Here is a 17,837-nt window from a genome sequence, read left to right on the forward strand (position 1 = left end):
ATAGATCCTGAACAAACTGTAGATGCTGGAGTAAGACCTCCTTGCTGTCTGCCTGAATAAGACAGTCGTCCAGATAAGGGTAAATTTGAATTCCCTTGAGTCTGCAGTAAGCTACTACTGGAGCCAGGCATTTGGTGAAGACCCTGGGCGCAGTAGACAATCCAAAGGGCAGCACAGAGAATTGAAAGTGCCTCGATCCGGCCTTGAACCTGAGGTATTTTCTGTGTTCCTGCCTGATGGGAATGTGTAAATATGCCTCCTTTAAATCCAAAGTTACCATCCATGCATTTTTGGACAGCATTGAAAGTAGCTGCTGTAGAGTAAGCATCTTGAATTTTGGAATCTCTAGAAAGGTGTTCAAGACTGACAGATCCAGAATGGGTCTCCATGAATTTTGCTTCCTGGGGACTAGAAAGAGCCTTGAGTAAAAACCTTGCCCCATCTCTGAAAGTGGAACTAGTTCTATGGCTTTCATAGCCAAAAGAGCTTCCACTTGGTTTAAGGCCTCTGTCCATTGATGTTTTAGAAGATCTGGCCATCCGCTTGGCCTTGGTAGGGTATGAAAATGGAATTTGTAACCTCTTGAAACCACATCCAGAACCCACTTGGGTTATAAGAGTCCAATTTCGGTGAAAAAGAGAAAGTTTTCCCCAGGCAAGAAGTTCCTGCAGCCCAACAGAGGGAGTCATTGAGTCTGTTTCCTATGAGTTTGCAACCTGTCCTCTCCTCCCCTGGGGGTGGAAGCAGTCCACTGTCTTGGTCTATAAGAGGCTTGTGTTTGAGGCCTTCCTCGGGAGCGTCTGTATCTACCCCTCTGAGGCCTGTCTGAATTGGGAAAGGACCAATTTTTTGTAGGCCAATTCCTGCTAAATCTGGGTGGCTGTACTTGTAAGAAATCTTTAACTGTTTGCATGGATTTCGCCTTGTCCTCCATCTTTTTAATCACCTCTTCAGCTTTAGATCCAAACAAAACATTATGCTGAACAGGAGCATCCAATAATTTAGCTTTTACTTGTTCTGGCAAATTTTGTTCCTTTAACCATGCATGCCTTCTAATTACTGTGTCAGAGGCAGCAGCCCTACAACAAGCCTCCAAGGCATCAAATCCACAGTGTAAACCATGCTTCCCAACTTGTTCAGTGGCATGCATTAAGTCATGTAATTCCTTATCTGCACAGGCGGAAATGGAAGTAAGCTTTTGTTTTAAAACAGACAAGAGAAATTGCTGGTATTTCAGCATATGAAACTGACAGTTTAAAGCCCTAATAGATAAAGTAGCAGAAGTGTACACTTTTTTGCCCCATCTTTCTAAAGATCTAGAATCCTTCTCAGTGGGAATGGGGTTTTTAGCAGAAGCGGCCTTAACTCCCTTAGGACCCTGAGAAATGGTTTCAGGGTCAGCAGTAGGGTTCTTGTATAAAAACTGGTGGGAATCAGGAACCCTGTAATATCTGTCAGGCTTAACAGGAGCAGGAGGAAAAGAGTCAGGGGTTGTCAGCCTCCGAAAAAGCATCATCCACAATATCCAAAATAGGAGGAATAGCCAGGGGTCTAATGTTAGGGAAGAAGAAAATCCCTTAGTCTTTTCTTAGATTCCGAATACTCCTGTCCTTCCCAGTGGAAATGTTCCCTCATTTCATGCAAAGTTTCCCCAAAAGAGAAATCCTCAGGGGGAGAAGCTGAAGGAATGGATTCCTCAGCATCAGAATCCTCATAAGGAGGGAAAGAATATTCCTGGTCAGAAGAAGAAACTGAAGAAACAGAAGCCTGATCAGAGGAGTCATAATAAACTTCCTGCTTTGGCCTTTTATCTGGAGGGGGATGTGAACCCCTAATCATAGTAAGTAAATCCTCCATCTTAAGTAACTGTTTCTGTGACTTGGGAGCCGGATCAGAAGAAGCCTGTGTTGCAGTCTTTGATTTGGAAGGAGTCTTTGCCTTTGTCTTTGCCTTTATTAGAAGCTGAGTAGGCCTGAAAACCCCCTCGGAAGCCGGTACCTGCACAGCGGCTCCGGACCCATCCGAAGGAGCATTGTCCGAAGGTCCTGCAATAGAAATATTCAAAGGCCTAGTTGGCTCCTCGTGGGAGTCCGTTTCGGCCATCGGTTCCGAAATGGCCAATGACAGGGGCTGCAAAAGTGCCTCACTGACGACGGCCGAACCTGAAGCTGGCTCTGCTTGTGCGATATCGTCAGATTTGGACCTCGGAGGCCTGTCTTTGTCCTTGCGTCGTTTGTGAACTCCGGTAGCCGGAACCGTATCCGACGACATTTTGCAATTAAAATGCCTACTGAAGTAATGAAATGCAAAATCGTACCTTTGTTTAATTGTACGTTGATTGAATCTAGCACAAAACCAACAACTAGCTACGTCGTGGTCAGGGCCTAAGCAAGGAATACAGTAAGAATGAAAATCCTTATGAGGTATTTGCTTCCCACATGAAATACAATTATTAACTTTTTCTGACATCGGACTGGAGCAAGAAAAAAAAGTTTCCCCAACGGGGTTACTTAGCTTTGATTAGGAGAAGAAACTCTTCGGACTGAAGTTTGTTCAGAAAAGATTGTCAGGAGTCAGCCGACCGGCACTTGCGAACTGCTATCACTGCACGGCAAGAAAGACTGGAGAACATGGCGTCGGCTGTCAGCTTTGTACTCCTGGCGCTCTGACGTCAGGGAGCATGGTTGAACAGCCGACGCCGGACCCAGACTTTGGGATTCTGGCCGACCAAGGACTGCCTGCTGGCAGGGGAGAACCCTACAGTCATGACTGCAACAGTGAAACACGATGAACATCCCTGTTATCTGTAGAATATCTTCTTCTTTCGGCTGCTCCCGTTAGGGGTCGCCACAGCAGATCAACTGTTTCCATTTCTTCCTGTCCTCTGCATCTTGCTCTGTCACACCAACCACCTGCATTGTCCTCTCCCACCACATCCATAAACCTTATCTTAGGCCTTCCTCTTTTCCTGTTACCTGGCAGCTTCATCCTTAGCATATTTTTCCCAATATACTCTGCATCCCTCCTCAGCACATGTCCAAACCAACGTAATCTTGCCTCTCTGGCTTTGTCTCCAAACCTTCCAGCCAGGGCTGACCCTCTAATATACTTATTCCTAATCCTGCCCATCCTCGTCACACCCAGTGCAAATCTTAACATCTTCAACTCTGCCACGTCAAGCTCAGACTCCTGCCTTTTTGTCAATGCCACTGGAAAGCACAAGCCAACTATTGATCCTCAACAGCCTTAGAGGGGTGGGCTTTTCATCAGCAGTAAAGCTCTGAAGGGCTCTGTGCCCAAACTTGTCTTTTAGTCATCTCAGCTTAGGCTGCATGACAATTTGGGAGTTTGAAAGGTGCCCTGAAGCTTTGGAAGTTAGATGGCTATTATATTCTTAGCAGGACATAACCCATAAACCGAAGGCTACTGTAGCAGTGATCAATATGATGAACATCTAATTGACACAACTGTGTAAATTGCTGTTCTTTACAGGTAGGGTTAAACTCATCAATCAAACCAGTCAAAAGGGCACTTAATAAACAAAGAAAAGCAGAACACAAACAATTTAAAAGCTGTGTAGCAGACTGATGGAAAACTCCAGCAAGCCATTCTCACATTTGTAATGAGAAAACTCTAAAGGGCACCTGAAGGCTTCTCCCAATACACATGAACAAGGGTGGCAAAGTGTTGGGAGGGATGTTTCCAGGCTAGCAGCTTGTTAAAGTGCTACTTTTTAGAGTTTGTGGGGGAGCAGACATACATGCATACATTCTGGAAAAATGCGCATCAGACCTGAGCAATATCTGTTTTACTTGCTGCACACAGTTTAAAAGTGATGCTGTAGGGGGAACTCACAATGTTGCATTTGATAGCTAAGCATTTAGAGCAATGTTTACTGCAGTATGCTCACCTGTTCCTTTGCTACTTTCACAAAGCCAAGCACCCTATTAAGATGTGGCAGGCTAATAAGTGCACCCATCCGTGTGTCCTCAAGCAGGGGGTCACCAATTTTGATTGCTCGTGTGCGTTTCACCACTTCTGCCACAAATTTTTCCATAATCTCTCTTTGAACAAATACCCTTGTACCATTACAGCAAACCTGAAAAACAAAGGAAAGATGTTAAATTGTTGTCCGATGCATGCTGTATTTAACAAAATAAAGCATGCTACCATACTTCAAAATCTAAATTTCTTAGAGACTTAGTACTCTAAATTCCTTCAAAATGTGGATATTGTAAATTTCTGCCTGTTATCAAGACCCTATCTCATGCTCAGCTGCTTTTATTTTAATACCCCTACAAGCACTGCTAGATTGCAAGGTGCAGCAGCTGCAGCAAAATGCATTTGCAGTACACAGAAAGGAAGTCGGTTCAATGGAGTGCACAGAGGGGGTGATTAATGCACAACATTTAAAGCTGTCAAATATATATATATATATTTTTTTTACTGTTTAAAGGTTTACTTGAAGAAACCAAGGAACATATTTGTCCATGGAGAAACTTACACATCTAGTGTCATTCAACACTGGCCAAATGTAATTTAATTTCAAACTAATGAAAACTGAATCTGTTAATAAAATGTGATCCTTCAAGTTAGGAATTGTTTTGAGAAACATGCCATAATAATGAGATTGAAAATACCAAAGAAAACACACAGATATGCATTCAGAAATTTAAGTACATCTTTTTGCGACCAGATTTTTATAAAGCTGAGTGCCACAACTTAACAAAAAACAGTGAAGATTTTCATCTTTCCTGTGGAATGATTTCACACACATGTGCGCGCGCACACAAGTTGCAATCTTTTAAACATTAGCCTGGATAATGTACATTCACCAAATGATCTTAAAAGGAAGACTTCTGGAATGATCTGGCTAGTAGGATCACCTTGTCAAAACTCCTCAGGGAAGCATAAATTTCAGTACCATGCAAGTCATCTGTGGCCCACATCAGAGCCTCGGCTCCAGTAAAGGGGACATATTCACTGCTAAAATAACTCATCCCAATCCCCAAATAAATATTTTCATCTTTAAAAAGACAGAAGGGTTTAAAACATCGGAAACCCCTCTTAAGGAAAAATCCGTATGCAATTAACTAAGCAGAAGAAACGTGCACTGCCCAAGCACTGAAAACTAAAATGAATACCACTAGTGGAAGTTATAGGAGACCAGATGTCATAATGGCTAAGTTCTTCACTCCCAGGGTTCTTTCTCAACTTCCGGCCAATGGCTGTTTGGAGTTTGTATATTCTCCCAGTGTCTCTGTGAGGGTTCTTCCACCAATGAAAAACATGCTGAGCATTTCCATCTCAAACTTGTGCAAGAATGCAGCTGTGGGCAGCAACACAGTCTCTAGATGGCTCACTATAGGGGGAAGAGCTGTATTGGCCAACCACTTCACACATCTACTCTGGTGCACGGTATCCTCAAGATAAGAGAGCAGGGATAACAGACTGCATGCTGTGGCAGAGCAAGCCACACAGTGGTGTAAAAATATGCTCTAGGTGATCCAGTCATGTTGACTAATGTCGGGAAATGGGCATGTGAAAAATGGGTTGAGGGTCAGCCCTATTCCGACCTATATGAGGGACCCATGCTAATGGGGGGAGGAGTATATGTGCCCATACTGGCCAGTTTATGCCTGCCAAATCCCAGCAGCCCTGGGTCAATAAGCTACTGGACAGTCAGTGTCCAGCTGCCCTGCTTGGGTTACATGGGATAGTTTTGTTGAGCAAAAACCAATCAACCTGCCACACGAAGTAAGAATTGCTATGCTCAGTGTAGGTTCACTGACCGGACGGTGCTTGGAAGTGGATGACATGACGGAAAGGAGGAGGCTGGACATCATATGTATCCAGGAAACAAGATGGAAGGGCAGAGCATCAAAGCCACTTAGCTCAAGATCCAGAATCTCCTACTCCAAGGAAGAAAGACTGGAAATGGTGCGGGAATTGTGGTGAGGGAGATGCTTCAGATGGGAATGAGGGAAGTCATTATAATTAGTGACAGACTCATGGTAATCAAGATTCCAGTATAATGGCAGAACAGTATTCATAATCTCAGCTTATGGCCCACAGAAGGGCTGTGGCAGTGAGGAAAAGAGTGCATTTATATAGCAGCTGCAGGACCTGCTATATAAAATAGGACAACATGAATTTGTGTTGATAATGGGTGACCTGAAATTCACATATCATGACAGAAAGAACAGGATAAGTGAACTGCCTGGGACCACATGGGTGGGGCAATAGGAATAGAGAGGAGGCTATTCTAGACTTCTGTCTAGCAAACGGCTTGATGTACCCAACACATGGTTTTGAAAAAGAGAGTCGCAGGATCACAAATAAGAGTGATCAACATGCAACTTGGGTAGACTTCCTCCTGGTAAGGAAAGGGCACTGGGGTCAAACCAGCGATTACAAAGTCATCCCCAATAAAAACAGTATGCCCACAACATAAAAAAGTTATGTACTTACCATAAAGTTCCATGTGTGTTGTCCATCTCCACCTTTATTCTTACTTGTGGGTCGGATCCGATCCATCGGATCGGTCTCACCCTTTTTCAAAAGCTAGAGGCCTTCAGCATTTTCCTTACCCATATTGCAGTTCCCTAAACCCTCAGATCTTGTTAGACCATAACAGAAAAAAATTACTCTTTGTTAATAAGGAGAAATGAATCGTAGGCACTAAACAGCCTATAATTGCAAAGTACCATGCAAAGGTAAGGGAAAACAGCTCTTGTACTTTACAAAAAAGCACCTAAACAGGCATGTCCAAGGGTCAGCTTCCGGTGATTTCTCCTGTTCACCTGGTGAATCTGGGTATACTGGGGCAATGCGGCAACTGCCTCATGTACACAGACAACCCTCTCCTCCTACAACCCAACACTACAACCTGCGAGAGATGCACTTACATAGCCAAACTGGAAGCAAAGCTCTCTCCAGTCAAGATTGTGCTAGACAGTCAAAAGGAGAAGGTTAACACCTGCACTACACCTCAAGCAACACACAGCCCTTCAAAACCCACACCATCAACACCTACACATAGCAACACTAAACCCACATATGCTGAAGCCCTTAACATTAACCTGCCCAAGCAACAAGGACCTCCGAAGCTGAAACACAAACACCAGTCACAACCAAAGTGAGACACAGCTCACAACACCAGTGTGCCACCCAACAGCCCCTAAGGCAAAACAACGTATCCAACACTTTAGTCATAGATGACTCTATAGTCAGGCACACCAGGCTGAACAAGGAGAAAATTACAGTCAGTTGCCTGTCGGGTGCCAGGATCCGCCACATAACGCATGCACTCAAGTCACTCCACAACAAGTACAAATACGACTCTGTCATTGTCCATATTGGAGTGAATGACTTGAGACGTACCTTCCTGGACTACATGAAAACAGACATGGAAAAGCTCTCTGCTTATGTGGCCCAGGCAGGTATGACCCTAGTCCTGAGTAGCATCCTGCCTTCACCCAGAATACCACCACAGTATGAGGATAAAATGATTGACTTCAACAATTGGCTAAGCTTCTGGTGCCATTCAAAGGGGATCCATTATCTGTCTGCCTGGGATGACATGATCGACAAACCACAATGCTTTGCCAGAGATGGTCTGCACCTGTCACCCCTGGGATTCAGGTTACTGGCTACAGCTCTTACCACCCCTATAGTGCCTTTTTTAGACAAGGTTCAAAGGGCAAAACCACCACCGTAACAGATACAAGCATGCAAAATCTAAAGGTAATGCTACTCAATAATAGAAGTCTAAACCTCAAAATGCACTTTCTCGAGGCACTCCTAAAAATGGAGAACATCAATATCTGTTATGTAACAGAGACCTAGTTCAAGGATCCAGAGAGCTCCCCTGCAATACCAGGCTACAACTCTTACCAAACCTTTCGGCCACCAAACCATGACCAAAACACTAAAGGTGAGGAGTGTCCATATTCACCAAGGATATTCACACCTCCAGGCCAGTTGCCCAACACAATGCATCTGAAATTCTCCAGGTGCAACTAACACTAGGTAAGACTGCAATCCAAACTGTAGCTTGCTACAGATCCCCCACCATGCCCCAAGATTTTCACTACACCTTTCTAAACATACTGGAAAATATTAAGATACAATTAAACACCCTAATACTAGGTGATTTCAACTACCCTGCCATTAACTTGGAAAACTAGTCGGGTACCAACACCTTTTCCCAATGGTTCTTGGAATTCATAAATTCCAATGCCCTGGATCAACTAATCCATTGTCCCACCAGGGGCTCCAATTTCCTAGACCTGGTCATTACCAACATGGGAAATAGATGCTCCACAGCAGTGGTCACCCTCTCATTGGTCAGGTCTGACCATAAGCAAATCACCCTTGACATCCACATCCCACCCCCCAGTAAGGAAACCTACGTAAAAAACGTCTCCAAAGCCAACTTCATGCTACTCAAGTCAGAAGTGACAAACTTCATGACACCCATGCAGGTGGGAGCTGAAAATTAGACAGCTGAATCCTACACTAAGGCACTGTGTGAGCACATCCACTTGTGCATGAATCATGCCATCCCAAATAGAACAAAGATGCCCTCCTCCAAAAAAAGGATGCCAATCTGGTGGTCCCCTGCCATAAACAAACTATACAACATAAGAAAGAAACTGTTGCAGAAAAGAGGAAAATCCCAGGATGCAAAAAACTCTCTTACCAGCCTCAGTAAGAAGCTGAGATCCCTCATAAATAATCCTGCAAAGCTAGTTACGAAAATAAAATTGCCAAAGATTCCAAAGACAACCACAAGGCATTCTATAGTTATGTCAAGAATCTAAATGGCAAAGCTCAGATATGATCTGAGCTACAACAGAATGGCATCAAATAATTTAGTGCCAACTTCACCCCCTCTCACCTCCTAAAGGGCCCATCTCAATACCAAAAGAATGCCAAATTCTGGTAATCACAGCCACACAGGTAGAAACCGCACTCTCCAAAGCCAAGAATACAGCATCCATGGGATCAGATAACATCCCAGGCTGTGTACTACATGAACTACAAAATGAACTGGCACCTCACCTAAGTGCCATGTTTAATCATAGCCTCACCGCAGGCTTCATGCCCACTGAGTGGAGCACAACTACAATTATCCCACTCCACAAGGGGGGATCCACCATGGATCCCGGGAACTATCGTCCCATCAGTCTGACGAGCCTGATCTGCAAGGGCATGGAACTTATAAACAAAGACATTGGCAACCTTCAAACACTGGACCCCACCCAGTCTGGGTCCATGAAGGGCCGATCTTGTTTCCTGAACCTGACAGACTTCTTCGAATCAGTCTCCAGAGCTCTTGATGAGGATAAGGCGGTCCACACAGCCTATCTGGACCTCGCCAAGGCTTTCGACACCATCCCCCACTCTGGAATCATAGATAAACTTACTAAGCTGGCATAAATCCCTACGTCACTCGATGGGTTGCCAACTGGCTTACTGACAAAACCCAGACTGTAAAAGTAGCAGACTCCAAATCCAGCACCAGGCAAGTGACAAGTGGAGTACCTCAGGGTTCAGTCCTGGGACCGCTCTTGTTTAGCATCTACTTCTCTGACGTACAGGCCAACACTAAGGGACGCTGGCTAACAAAGTTTACAGATGACTGCAAACTGGGAGCCATTACTGAATCCCCAAATGATGTGGATATTCTACAAAAGGACCTTACAGAAACAGATGCTTGGTGCCACAGCCATGGGCTCAAGCTTAATGCCAAGAAATGTATAGTTATCCCCTTTCGGAAAAAACATTTACCCATGAATTACCATATAGGAGGCAGTACACTAAACCCAGAAAGTGTGATGAGAGACTCAGGGACACAGGTGGACAGTGGTCTCCCCTTCGATAACCACATTGCCACAACAGTCAGGAAATCCTTCTATGTGGCACACCTCATTACTAAGGGCTTTTCATCCAGAAAAAAGGAGGTCATTGTCCCGCTGTACTCATCCCTCATTAGACCCATTATAGAGTACAATGCCCAGTTTGGTATGTACCTCACAAGACATCTGCAACAGCTAGAAAGGCCGCAGAAATACTTCACTAAAAGAATCACAGGCCTAAAGCAGATGTCCTATTCTGACCGTCTAAAAAAACTCCACCTATAGTCTGTGGTATATCATCTACTCAGAGGCAATCTCTGCTTAACATACAGGGCCATGTCAAACCCTGAGCTGTTGGACATGCTCCACTTAAAGAAATCCCAATCCCTCGAGCCACACACTCCAGGGATGTAAACCTTGTCATCACAATGAACAAAAACATGCTGGAGGGATAGGTTCCTGTCCCAGAGACTTCCCATACTCTGGAATTGACTGCCCATACATGCCAAGCAGAGCACCTCCTTGGCCCTCTTCAAAAGGAACCCTGACGATTGGATGGGAGATGGGAAATTCACCCCAGGGATCACGTCAGTCGCCCTGCTAGACAGGGGTCCAGGGAAGTAAATATTTGTGGGAAGAAATATCCAGGGAATTGTGGCTAGGCTTGTATAGGCCCTAGGGCTGACAGCCTAGTACCAACCTATTAACCTATGAATTAAGGCTATAGGTAAAAATATTTTTAAGTGGTTTCTGAGGCTATATAGTCCAAAGGTTACCCAGTTACTACTACCCAGCCTCCCAGGAGCGTAGGCAGGGGGTAAGGTGGGTGGGTTGTCAGAATAAAGGCAGAGATGGACAACACACGTGGAACGTTATGGTAAGTACATAACTTGATGTGGTCAATCTCACCTTTATGCTCATTTGTGGGACCGCATCCCAAGATACCTGATTCTTGGGTGGCTCATGTCATGGGAGAATATTCCTCAGGACCATAGAAACAAAGGATGCTCTACTCCTGGAGGCCAAATACACCCTGTAATGAGTAATAAAGGTATGGGGGCTTGCCTATGTGGCTGCAGCACAGATACTGTCCAAAGGCAGTCTTGCTTGGAAAGCTGAAGTAGCAGCCATCGCCCTGGTGGAATGAGCTTTGGCAGGTGCTGGGAGAGTCTTGTTCTTAGAATTGTAAACAAAGGAAATGCATTCAGAGAGCCATTTGGATAACATAACCTTAGATACTGGTAAGCCTTAGTGTTAGAACAGGAAATGAATAGCTGATCTAGATTTTCTGAATTCTGCAGTTTTATGTAGGTAGAAATGTAAGTGTCTACGAACGTCCAATAGATGTAACAAATATTCTCCTTTATTCTGAAAATTTGGGAAGAATAACGGTAACTCAATAGATCGATTGAAGTTACTTTCAGATACAACCTTGGGCAGAAAGGAGGGGTTGGTGCGTAAAGAAGCTCTGTCCTTATGAAAAATCAAGTATGGTGGTTTGACAGATAAAGCTCGTAATTCTGAAACTCTCCCTAATGAGGTGATAGCCACTAAAAACGTCTTCCAAGAAAGAAAGAAATTTTAAGTCACAGATAGCAGAAGGTTCAAAGGGAGGGTAGATATGTGATAACACAAAATTTAGAGCCCAAGGTAGAGATGGGTCATTGTACGGAGGCCTTAGAAGTATAGTTCTTTTCAAGAAAGCTCTACAAAGCCCGTTTGACATGATTCCGTAGCCATTTTCTCCTATATGAAAGTTCAAAATTGCTGCCATTTGAACTGTAATAGTAGCTGCAGCAGCACCTTCATTGAAAAGTTTAACCAAGAAATCTAATATAAAATGTCAGGAGCAGTAAAGGGATCAATCTAATTAGAATTCGCCCATTAAACAAACTTCTTCCATTTTCCCTTGTACAATTTTCGTGTGGATGACTTATGCGAAGAAATTAAAATGAGTCTTACAGAAGAGGAAAAGGAAGGAAACCTGGCTTATCAGGGGAATTGGAGCAGCTAGGCTGTCAGTTTGAGGTTTAGATTGGGATGAACCATTCCTGATGGGTGAGCCACAAGATCTGGAATGGGTTCCAGAATCCATGGTTTATCCTGAATACGAGGCCGAAGGAAGGGGAACCAGATTTGTTGAGGCCAATAGGGGCAAGTAGGATCATTGTCATCTTCAACAAACTTGCTTTCTGTAATAGTTTAGTAAGTGGAGGAATTGGTGGCTAGGCATAAAGAAGTCCCAGGGGCCAATTGTGAACATGTGCATCCCTTGGGGACTCGGCGCGGGGGGGGGGTCAACACAAAGTTTTTGCTGCATTTAGCATTGATGGGTGAAGCAAAAAGGTCACAGCAAGGTTGTCCCCATTTTCAGAAAATCTCTTCAGCAATTTTTTGATTGAGGAACCACTCGTGTGGCAATGGTATAGCTCTGCTTGATTTGTCTGCTATTACGTTGGACCAGAGGAGATTGAATCCACCACTGAAGATCCTTTTTGCATGAATTTATCATGATTTTGTATGTCTAATGGTAGTTCTAGAATTGACCTCTGCGTCGAAAGTAATCTCGTGAAAACAATGTAAAGGAATAAGGACAATTGAGGTGGCCATTTTGCACAGTACTTGTAGAACTAGTTTGGCAGAAGCATGTTTCTTTCTCATCAACATTCTTACGTAATACCGATAATCATCTACTCTGTCTTGTGGAAGTTTTGTTAGCATTCTTCTTTTGTCTACTACTTCTCCTATGAAGACCAATTTCTGACAAGGCTCTGGTGCATATTTTTTGTAGTTTACTGTAATCCTTAGAGAAGAACAGAGTTGTAGCATGGAGTCTTTGTCCTATAGCAAAAGATGCCTGGTCAAGGTGATTATGAGCCAGTCATCCAGATATGGAAACACTGAAGTCTCAGATGAGCCACAACTACTGCCACACATTTAGTGAATACTCTGGGGGCTGTAGTGAGACCAAAGAGTGGAGCTCAAAACTGGAAGTGACTGGCTCCTAGCTGGAAGCCCAAGTACCTTCTGGACTGTCTTTTCATCTGTATATGGTAGTACGCATCCTGAAGGTCTACAGAACACATCCAATTATCTTTTTCCAAAAAAGGAAGTATTGACTTGAGTGTCACCATCTGCAGCTTGCTCTTTTTACAGAGTTGTTTAGATTGCAGAGATCCAAAATGGGTATCCAGTCTCCTGTTTTCATTGGAACTAAAAATAATCTTAAGTTCCAAATCCTCTCTGCTCTGCGGGGGCTTCTTAGATGACTCGCTTTCTTAGCAACTTTTGAATTTCTAAGGCGCTTGGTTTCTGGTAATGGGGAAGGAAAAGGGGATCACATAACCCCTGGATATTATGTTCTGCTCCCATCTGTCTTTCATTACTTTTTTGCTAGGTATGAAAGTGCAGAGACAATTGTCCCGACAGCCTCTAAAGTTGGACAATCAGGCACCCCCTTCAGGAGCACTGAAAGGGCTTACCAAAAAAAGATTCTCTGGGCCTCCCCTGCCATGAGCGGCATCTTCCATTATAGCCCCCCCCCCCCTCTGCCTCTAGTCGAACTTTCACCATGTGCGTCTTGGAAAGACCTTTGTGATTTTTTAAGCCACATCTTTCCACTACCCCTCTGACCTTTGGGAAAAGGTCTGGTGGGTGTGAAAAAATGCACTTCAACAGCAGATAAGGTCTTGCCTTCCTGTTCACACCTGGTGAAGGTCTCAACTTTGGGCCCAGATAGGGGACCCACCAAAAGGGGTGTTAATGAAGGAAGACTCGAAGGGTTCCATGAAATCGCAAAGGCGCATCTAGGCCTGCCTCCTAAGTGAGATGGCCTCTAAACCCACTGCCCTACTCATTCAATCTGCTGCATATGAGATCTCTCATGGAAGAGTTTATGACCGAATTTAGGGTGGTACTCAGAGGTTACCTTGTCTGCAACTGCATCAACTACAGCTCCTTGAAGGGAGTCTGACAACTCCTTTATCAGATCCTTCTGTAGTCTAGTAAAATGAGTAGAGTAATTCAGTGATCATAAGGCGAAGGTCGCTGATGAAAAGATGCCCTTTCCCGTATCTATCCATGGTCCTGGAATCTTTATTCAGGGGATGGATAGAGGAACTGGTCTCACATAGTTCCTTTTTAGTGGCCACTGCCACAACCATGGCATCAACTGCTACACCTTCTGTAAGTAAAGACAGTCTGAAAGGGCAGTAATATATTTATTTGGCCTCCTAGGAGTAGGTTCTATGGAGTCTGGGGTCTCCCCAAGCCTTCCAAAAGATTAAGTCAATAAGCTCATTGGAAGGAGGGATCACCCAAGACGAGGAAGGGCAAGACCCGAAAGTCTTCGGGTATACCAACTTCTCAGCTGAAGGGGTTATGGCCTGCCAGTCACCTCTCTGTTTTAACATTTCCAGGATGCCTCCAAAGTTGACATCTTCAGGAGGCAACCGAGGGGACCCTTCTGTATCATCAAGGTCGTATTGACTGAATGTACTGGGGAGTCCAGATGCTTCCTCGTGCAAGACCTGTTCCAAAGTACTTCCTCAGTGGGGTAATCTGGGGACGTTTCACAAGTGGGGGTGTCACTTGCTGGACATAATGAGCCCTGGGGTCTCTGTGATCCTGTGGAAGGGGTACATGAGCAGGTGAAGTAACCGGCCCAGAAGTGGAGAGAAGATCCTGGAGAGACTGAGAGACTAGGTTGGAGTCATTACCCTCCTCATAACCTCAAAGGCACCCTTGTCCCTGATCCAAAGAAATCCCTGGATCCGACAAAAAGGTAGTTGGGGCAGAGGGAATCTCTGGGGCAGAGGACAGACACTGAGGCAGAGGTAGGATCTGAACTCACCCACGACGATGCCCCAAGAGGCAGGGTCAGATCAACTGAGATCTGAATCTGCTCTCTGGGTCCAACTGGAGTGTGTCGGCTGCTAGAGATCTCCCGCTCTGACAGAGCAGAACAACTCAGGGCAGACGTCAGATCCAAGGAAACTTTGGGCCTGGAATCAGAGGTAGACACCAGCTGGACATCCAAATCTTCTGGTACCAAAACCAGGGGAAGGATTGCAGGAGGAATAGGTGCCGAAGGGCTAAGAGAGAAGTGCTGGAGAGGACTTTTTCGGATTTGATGCCATTGGGCTTGGATCCAATAATAACTTGGCCAAAGCCTCTGTCTTCAGAAGCCTCTGCAAAACCCTATTCACATCATCATCTAACAAGTTCCTGATAGATCGGGTAGATAAGGTAGGGGGATCTGGATTTGGTCAAAAATGGTGATGGTGGCAGAGAAGATACAGGTTCCAATGATGGCTCCAAAGTCTAAACTCAGTATGAGCTGAAGAGGTCAGAGCAGAAGGTTCAGGTTGCTCCAAAGACCTCTTGGATTTGGAAGATACTTTCTGCTCTGAAGAAATCTGTAGGAGCTGACAGTTTAGGCACTTTCTGTCTTGGTTCCAAAGATGATTTTGGAGTCATGGAAGGTCGCTTTTGTGCTTTATATGATGGTTTAGAGGACTCTGGAGAAATAGCCTCAGAAAATGGAGTTTTAACGAGGCCTTCTAATATAAGCTTATTTTTATGCTCCATAAGAGCCCTTTGTTAAACCCATGGCAAATGGAGTATGATTCTTGTAGATGTAAAGGCCCCAAGCAATACACACACACAAAGTGTGCGTCTCACTTAAAGGCATATTTTTTCAACACTGTTAGCATTTCTTAAACCCTAAGGGTTTTAATATCCTGTTTTTGAGACATGCTACAGAAAACAACTTTTAGCCAATAAAATTAAAGCTACGGAAAATAAGAAAGAGAAACAATGCATACACACACACACACACACACACACACACACACACACACACACACACACACACACACACACACACACACACACACACACACACACACACACGCACACACACGCACACACACACAAAGGAACACCCTCTAACTAAAATGGACATTAAAGGATTGAGGAAAAAAAATACAAAGTTTGTCTTTTTTTTAAATTAGAGAGTTAGAAGTTAAGGAACATTCTCTAACTTAAATGGACGTTGAAAAGGAGAGGGAACAACACTCACACGGGGAAAAAAACATTATCTTAAACGTACGTTGGAAGGGGAAAGCTTAAAGAGGGAACAACACTCACACAGCCAGAAAAAATGTCCTCTACCTTAAATGGACGTAAAGGAGGATAAGGAATTGCTAAACTAACTAATAGAGAAAAAACTAAGTAGAAATTACAAAGAATATATAAATAAACTTCACTTAGCCCAGAGCTTGCTGGAAGGACCATGTATTCCACTGAGCGGCAAACAAGATTTGAGGGTTTACGGAACTGCATTATGGGTAAGGGAGAAAGCCCATGAGCTTTGCTGAAGGCCTCAAGCTTTTGAAAAAGGCCAAGATGGATCTGATGGATAAGATCTGACCCACAAGTGAGAATAAAGGTGAGACTGACATCACATCCACTGGTTACTACAATCAGTTGCAAAGCAGTGGTCAGAGAAGCCTCCAACGTCAACAAACAGCAAGCTACAGACCTTGAAATTGACTGAAGAGAAAGCACAACAGTTCAAAGAAATACTCGGGACTCTACAACCTCAGGAAGAAGACGAAATGGGCGGAACTTAAGAATGGCATCAGCACAAAGAAGCATGTGGGAGAACTACAGAATAGATAGGCAGTCCAGCCAGGCATGGAAATAAGGTACACAAGGAAAGCTGGTTGTAATGCGGAAGTCCAGGCAGTCATCAAAAGAAAGGAGTGCAGGAAAACGTGGGAGACAGAAAAGACAGACCAGGCTAGGAAGGAATACTGGTTGGCTAACAAAGAAGCTAAGACAGCAGTTGCAACAACGTAGAACAAGGCATCAGAGGCACTCTACCAGCTTCTGGAAAGTTACTCAGTAGGTGGCACAAAGAAACTATATCAGGTTGCAAGGGAAAGAGGAAAATAAAGAAGATATACAGATGCCCTTCATAACAGATGCCAGCAACAACCTGCTCAGTACACAGAACAAAGGCAGATGGAAAAAGCATTTCCTGCATTTTCTGAATAAAAAAAAAACACAGAAACTGTACTGCCCCAGAAATAGTCTGCAATGACAGAAGAGGAGCTCACCATAGAAGAAGTAAGGACAACACTAAAAAAATATGAAGTCAGGGAAAGCAGCAAGCATAGTTGAGGTCACAGCAGATATGATAAAAATGTTGGGTGAGCTAGGGGAGAAATTACTTCTGAGGTGTGGAGAAAAAAGTGAATCACAGATGACTGAAGAATAAGCATACTAGTGCCAGTGTTCAAGAAGAAAGGGGACATTCACAACTATGGGCAGTACAGAGGTATCAAACTCATGTCACACTGCATGAAAGTTCTGGAGAGAGTGATTGATAAGCAATACGCAGGGTAGTAGAAATTAAGAAGGGAAATGAGCAGTTTTGATTCACATCAGGATGCAGCACAAATGACCCAATGTTTGCAGTGAGACAGGTACTTGAGAAGAATCTAGAAATGAGGAAAAAGTCCAACTAGACATTCCTAGACACAGAGAAAGCATATGACAAAGTCCCAAGAAAGCAGATTTGGGCAGTCCTGAGGTGGTTCAAAGTCCCAGAAACATTGGTAGAAACCATGTACTGACTCAAATACGAAGAGAATTCAGTCTCACAGAGGTGTTGACAGTGGGAGTGGGTTTCCATCACTGTTCAGCTCTTAAGTCCACTGCTGATGGACTGCATTAGCAAACAGGTCGGAGGGGAGAGATAAAGTTGCTGTATGCAGACAATATTGCATTACATGAAGACTCTGAGAAAGAACTTCAAGAAAGCATAGGGGAATGGAATACAAAACTGAAGGCACGTGGGATAAAACTGAGTACTGATTAGACAGCTGGAGTGGCAGCTAATGGGGGAAAATCAGAAGAAGATGAGAATTGAGATACAAGGGAAGACAGTAGAACAAGTTAACAGCT

General features: G+C 44.1%; 1 protein-coding gene across 1 annotated transcript in view; it reads right to left on the reverse strand.

Annotated features, from left to right (window-relative positions):
- LOC122813214 (4-trimethylaminobutyraldehyde dehydrogenase-like) overlaps nt 1–17,837 on the reverse strand; it is a 958,904-nt gene that overhangs the window by 432,649 nt on the left and 508,418 nt on the right. The window contains exon 7 of the mRNA XM_044085400.1: nt 3,911–4,099. Within this exon, the coding sequence (XP_043941335.1) occupies nt 3,911–4,099 (189 nt within the window). The remainder of the gene's footprint in view (nt 1–3,910; nt 4,100–17,837) is intronic.

The sequence above is a fragment of the Protopterus annectens genome, chromosome 10.part0 (assembly GCF_019279795.1).
Source record: "Protopterus annectens isolate FY-2018-M chromosome 10.part0, PAN1.0, whole genome shotgun sequence".
Lineage (NCBI taxonomy): Eukaryota > Metazoa > Chordata > Ceratodontiformes > Protopteridae > Protopterus > Protopterus annectens.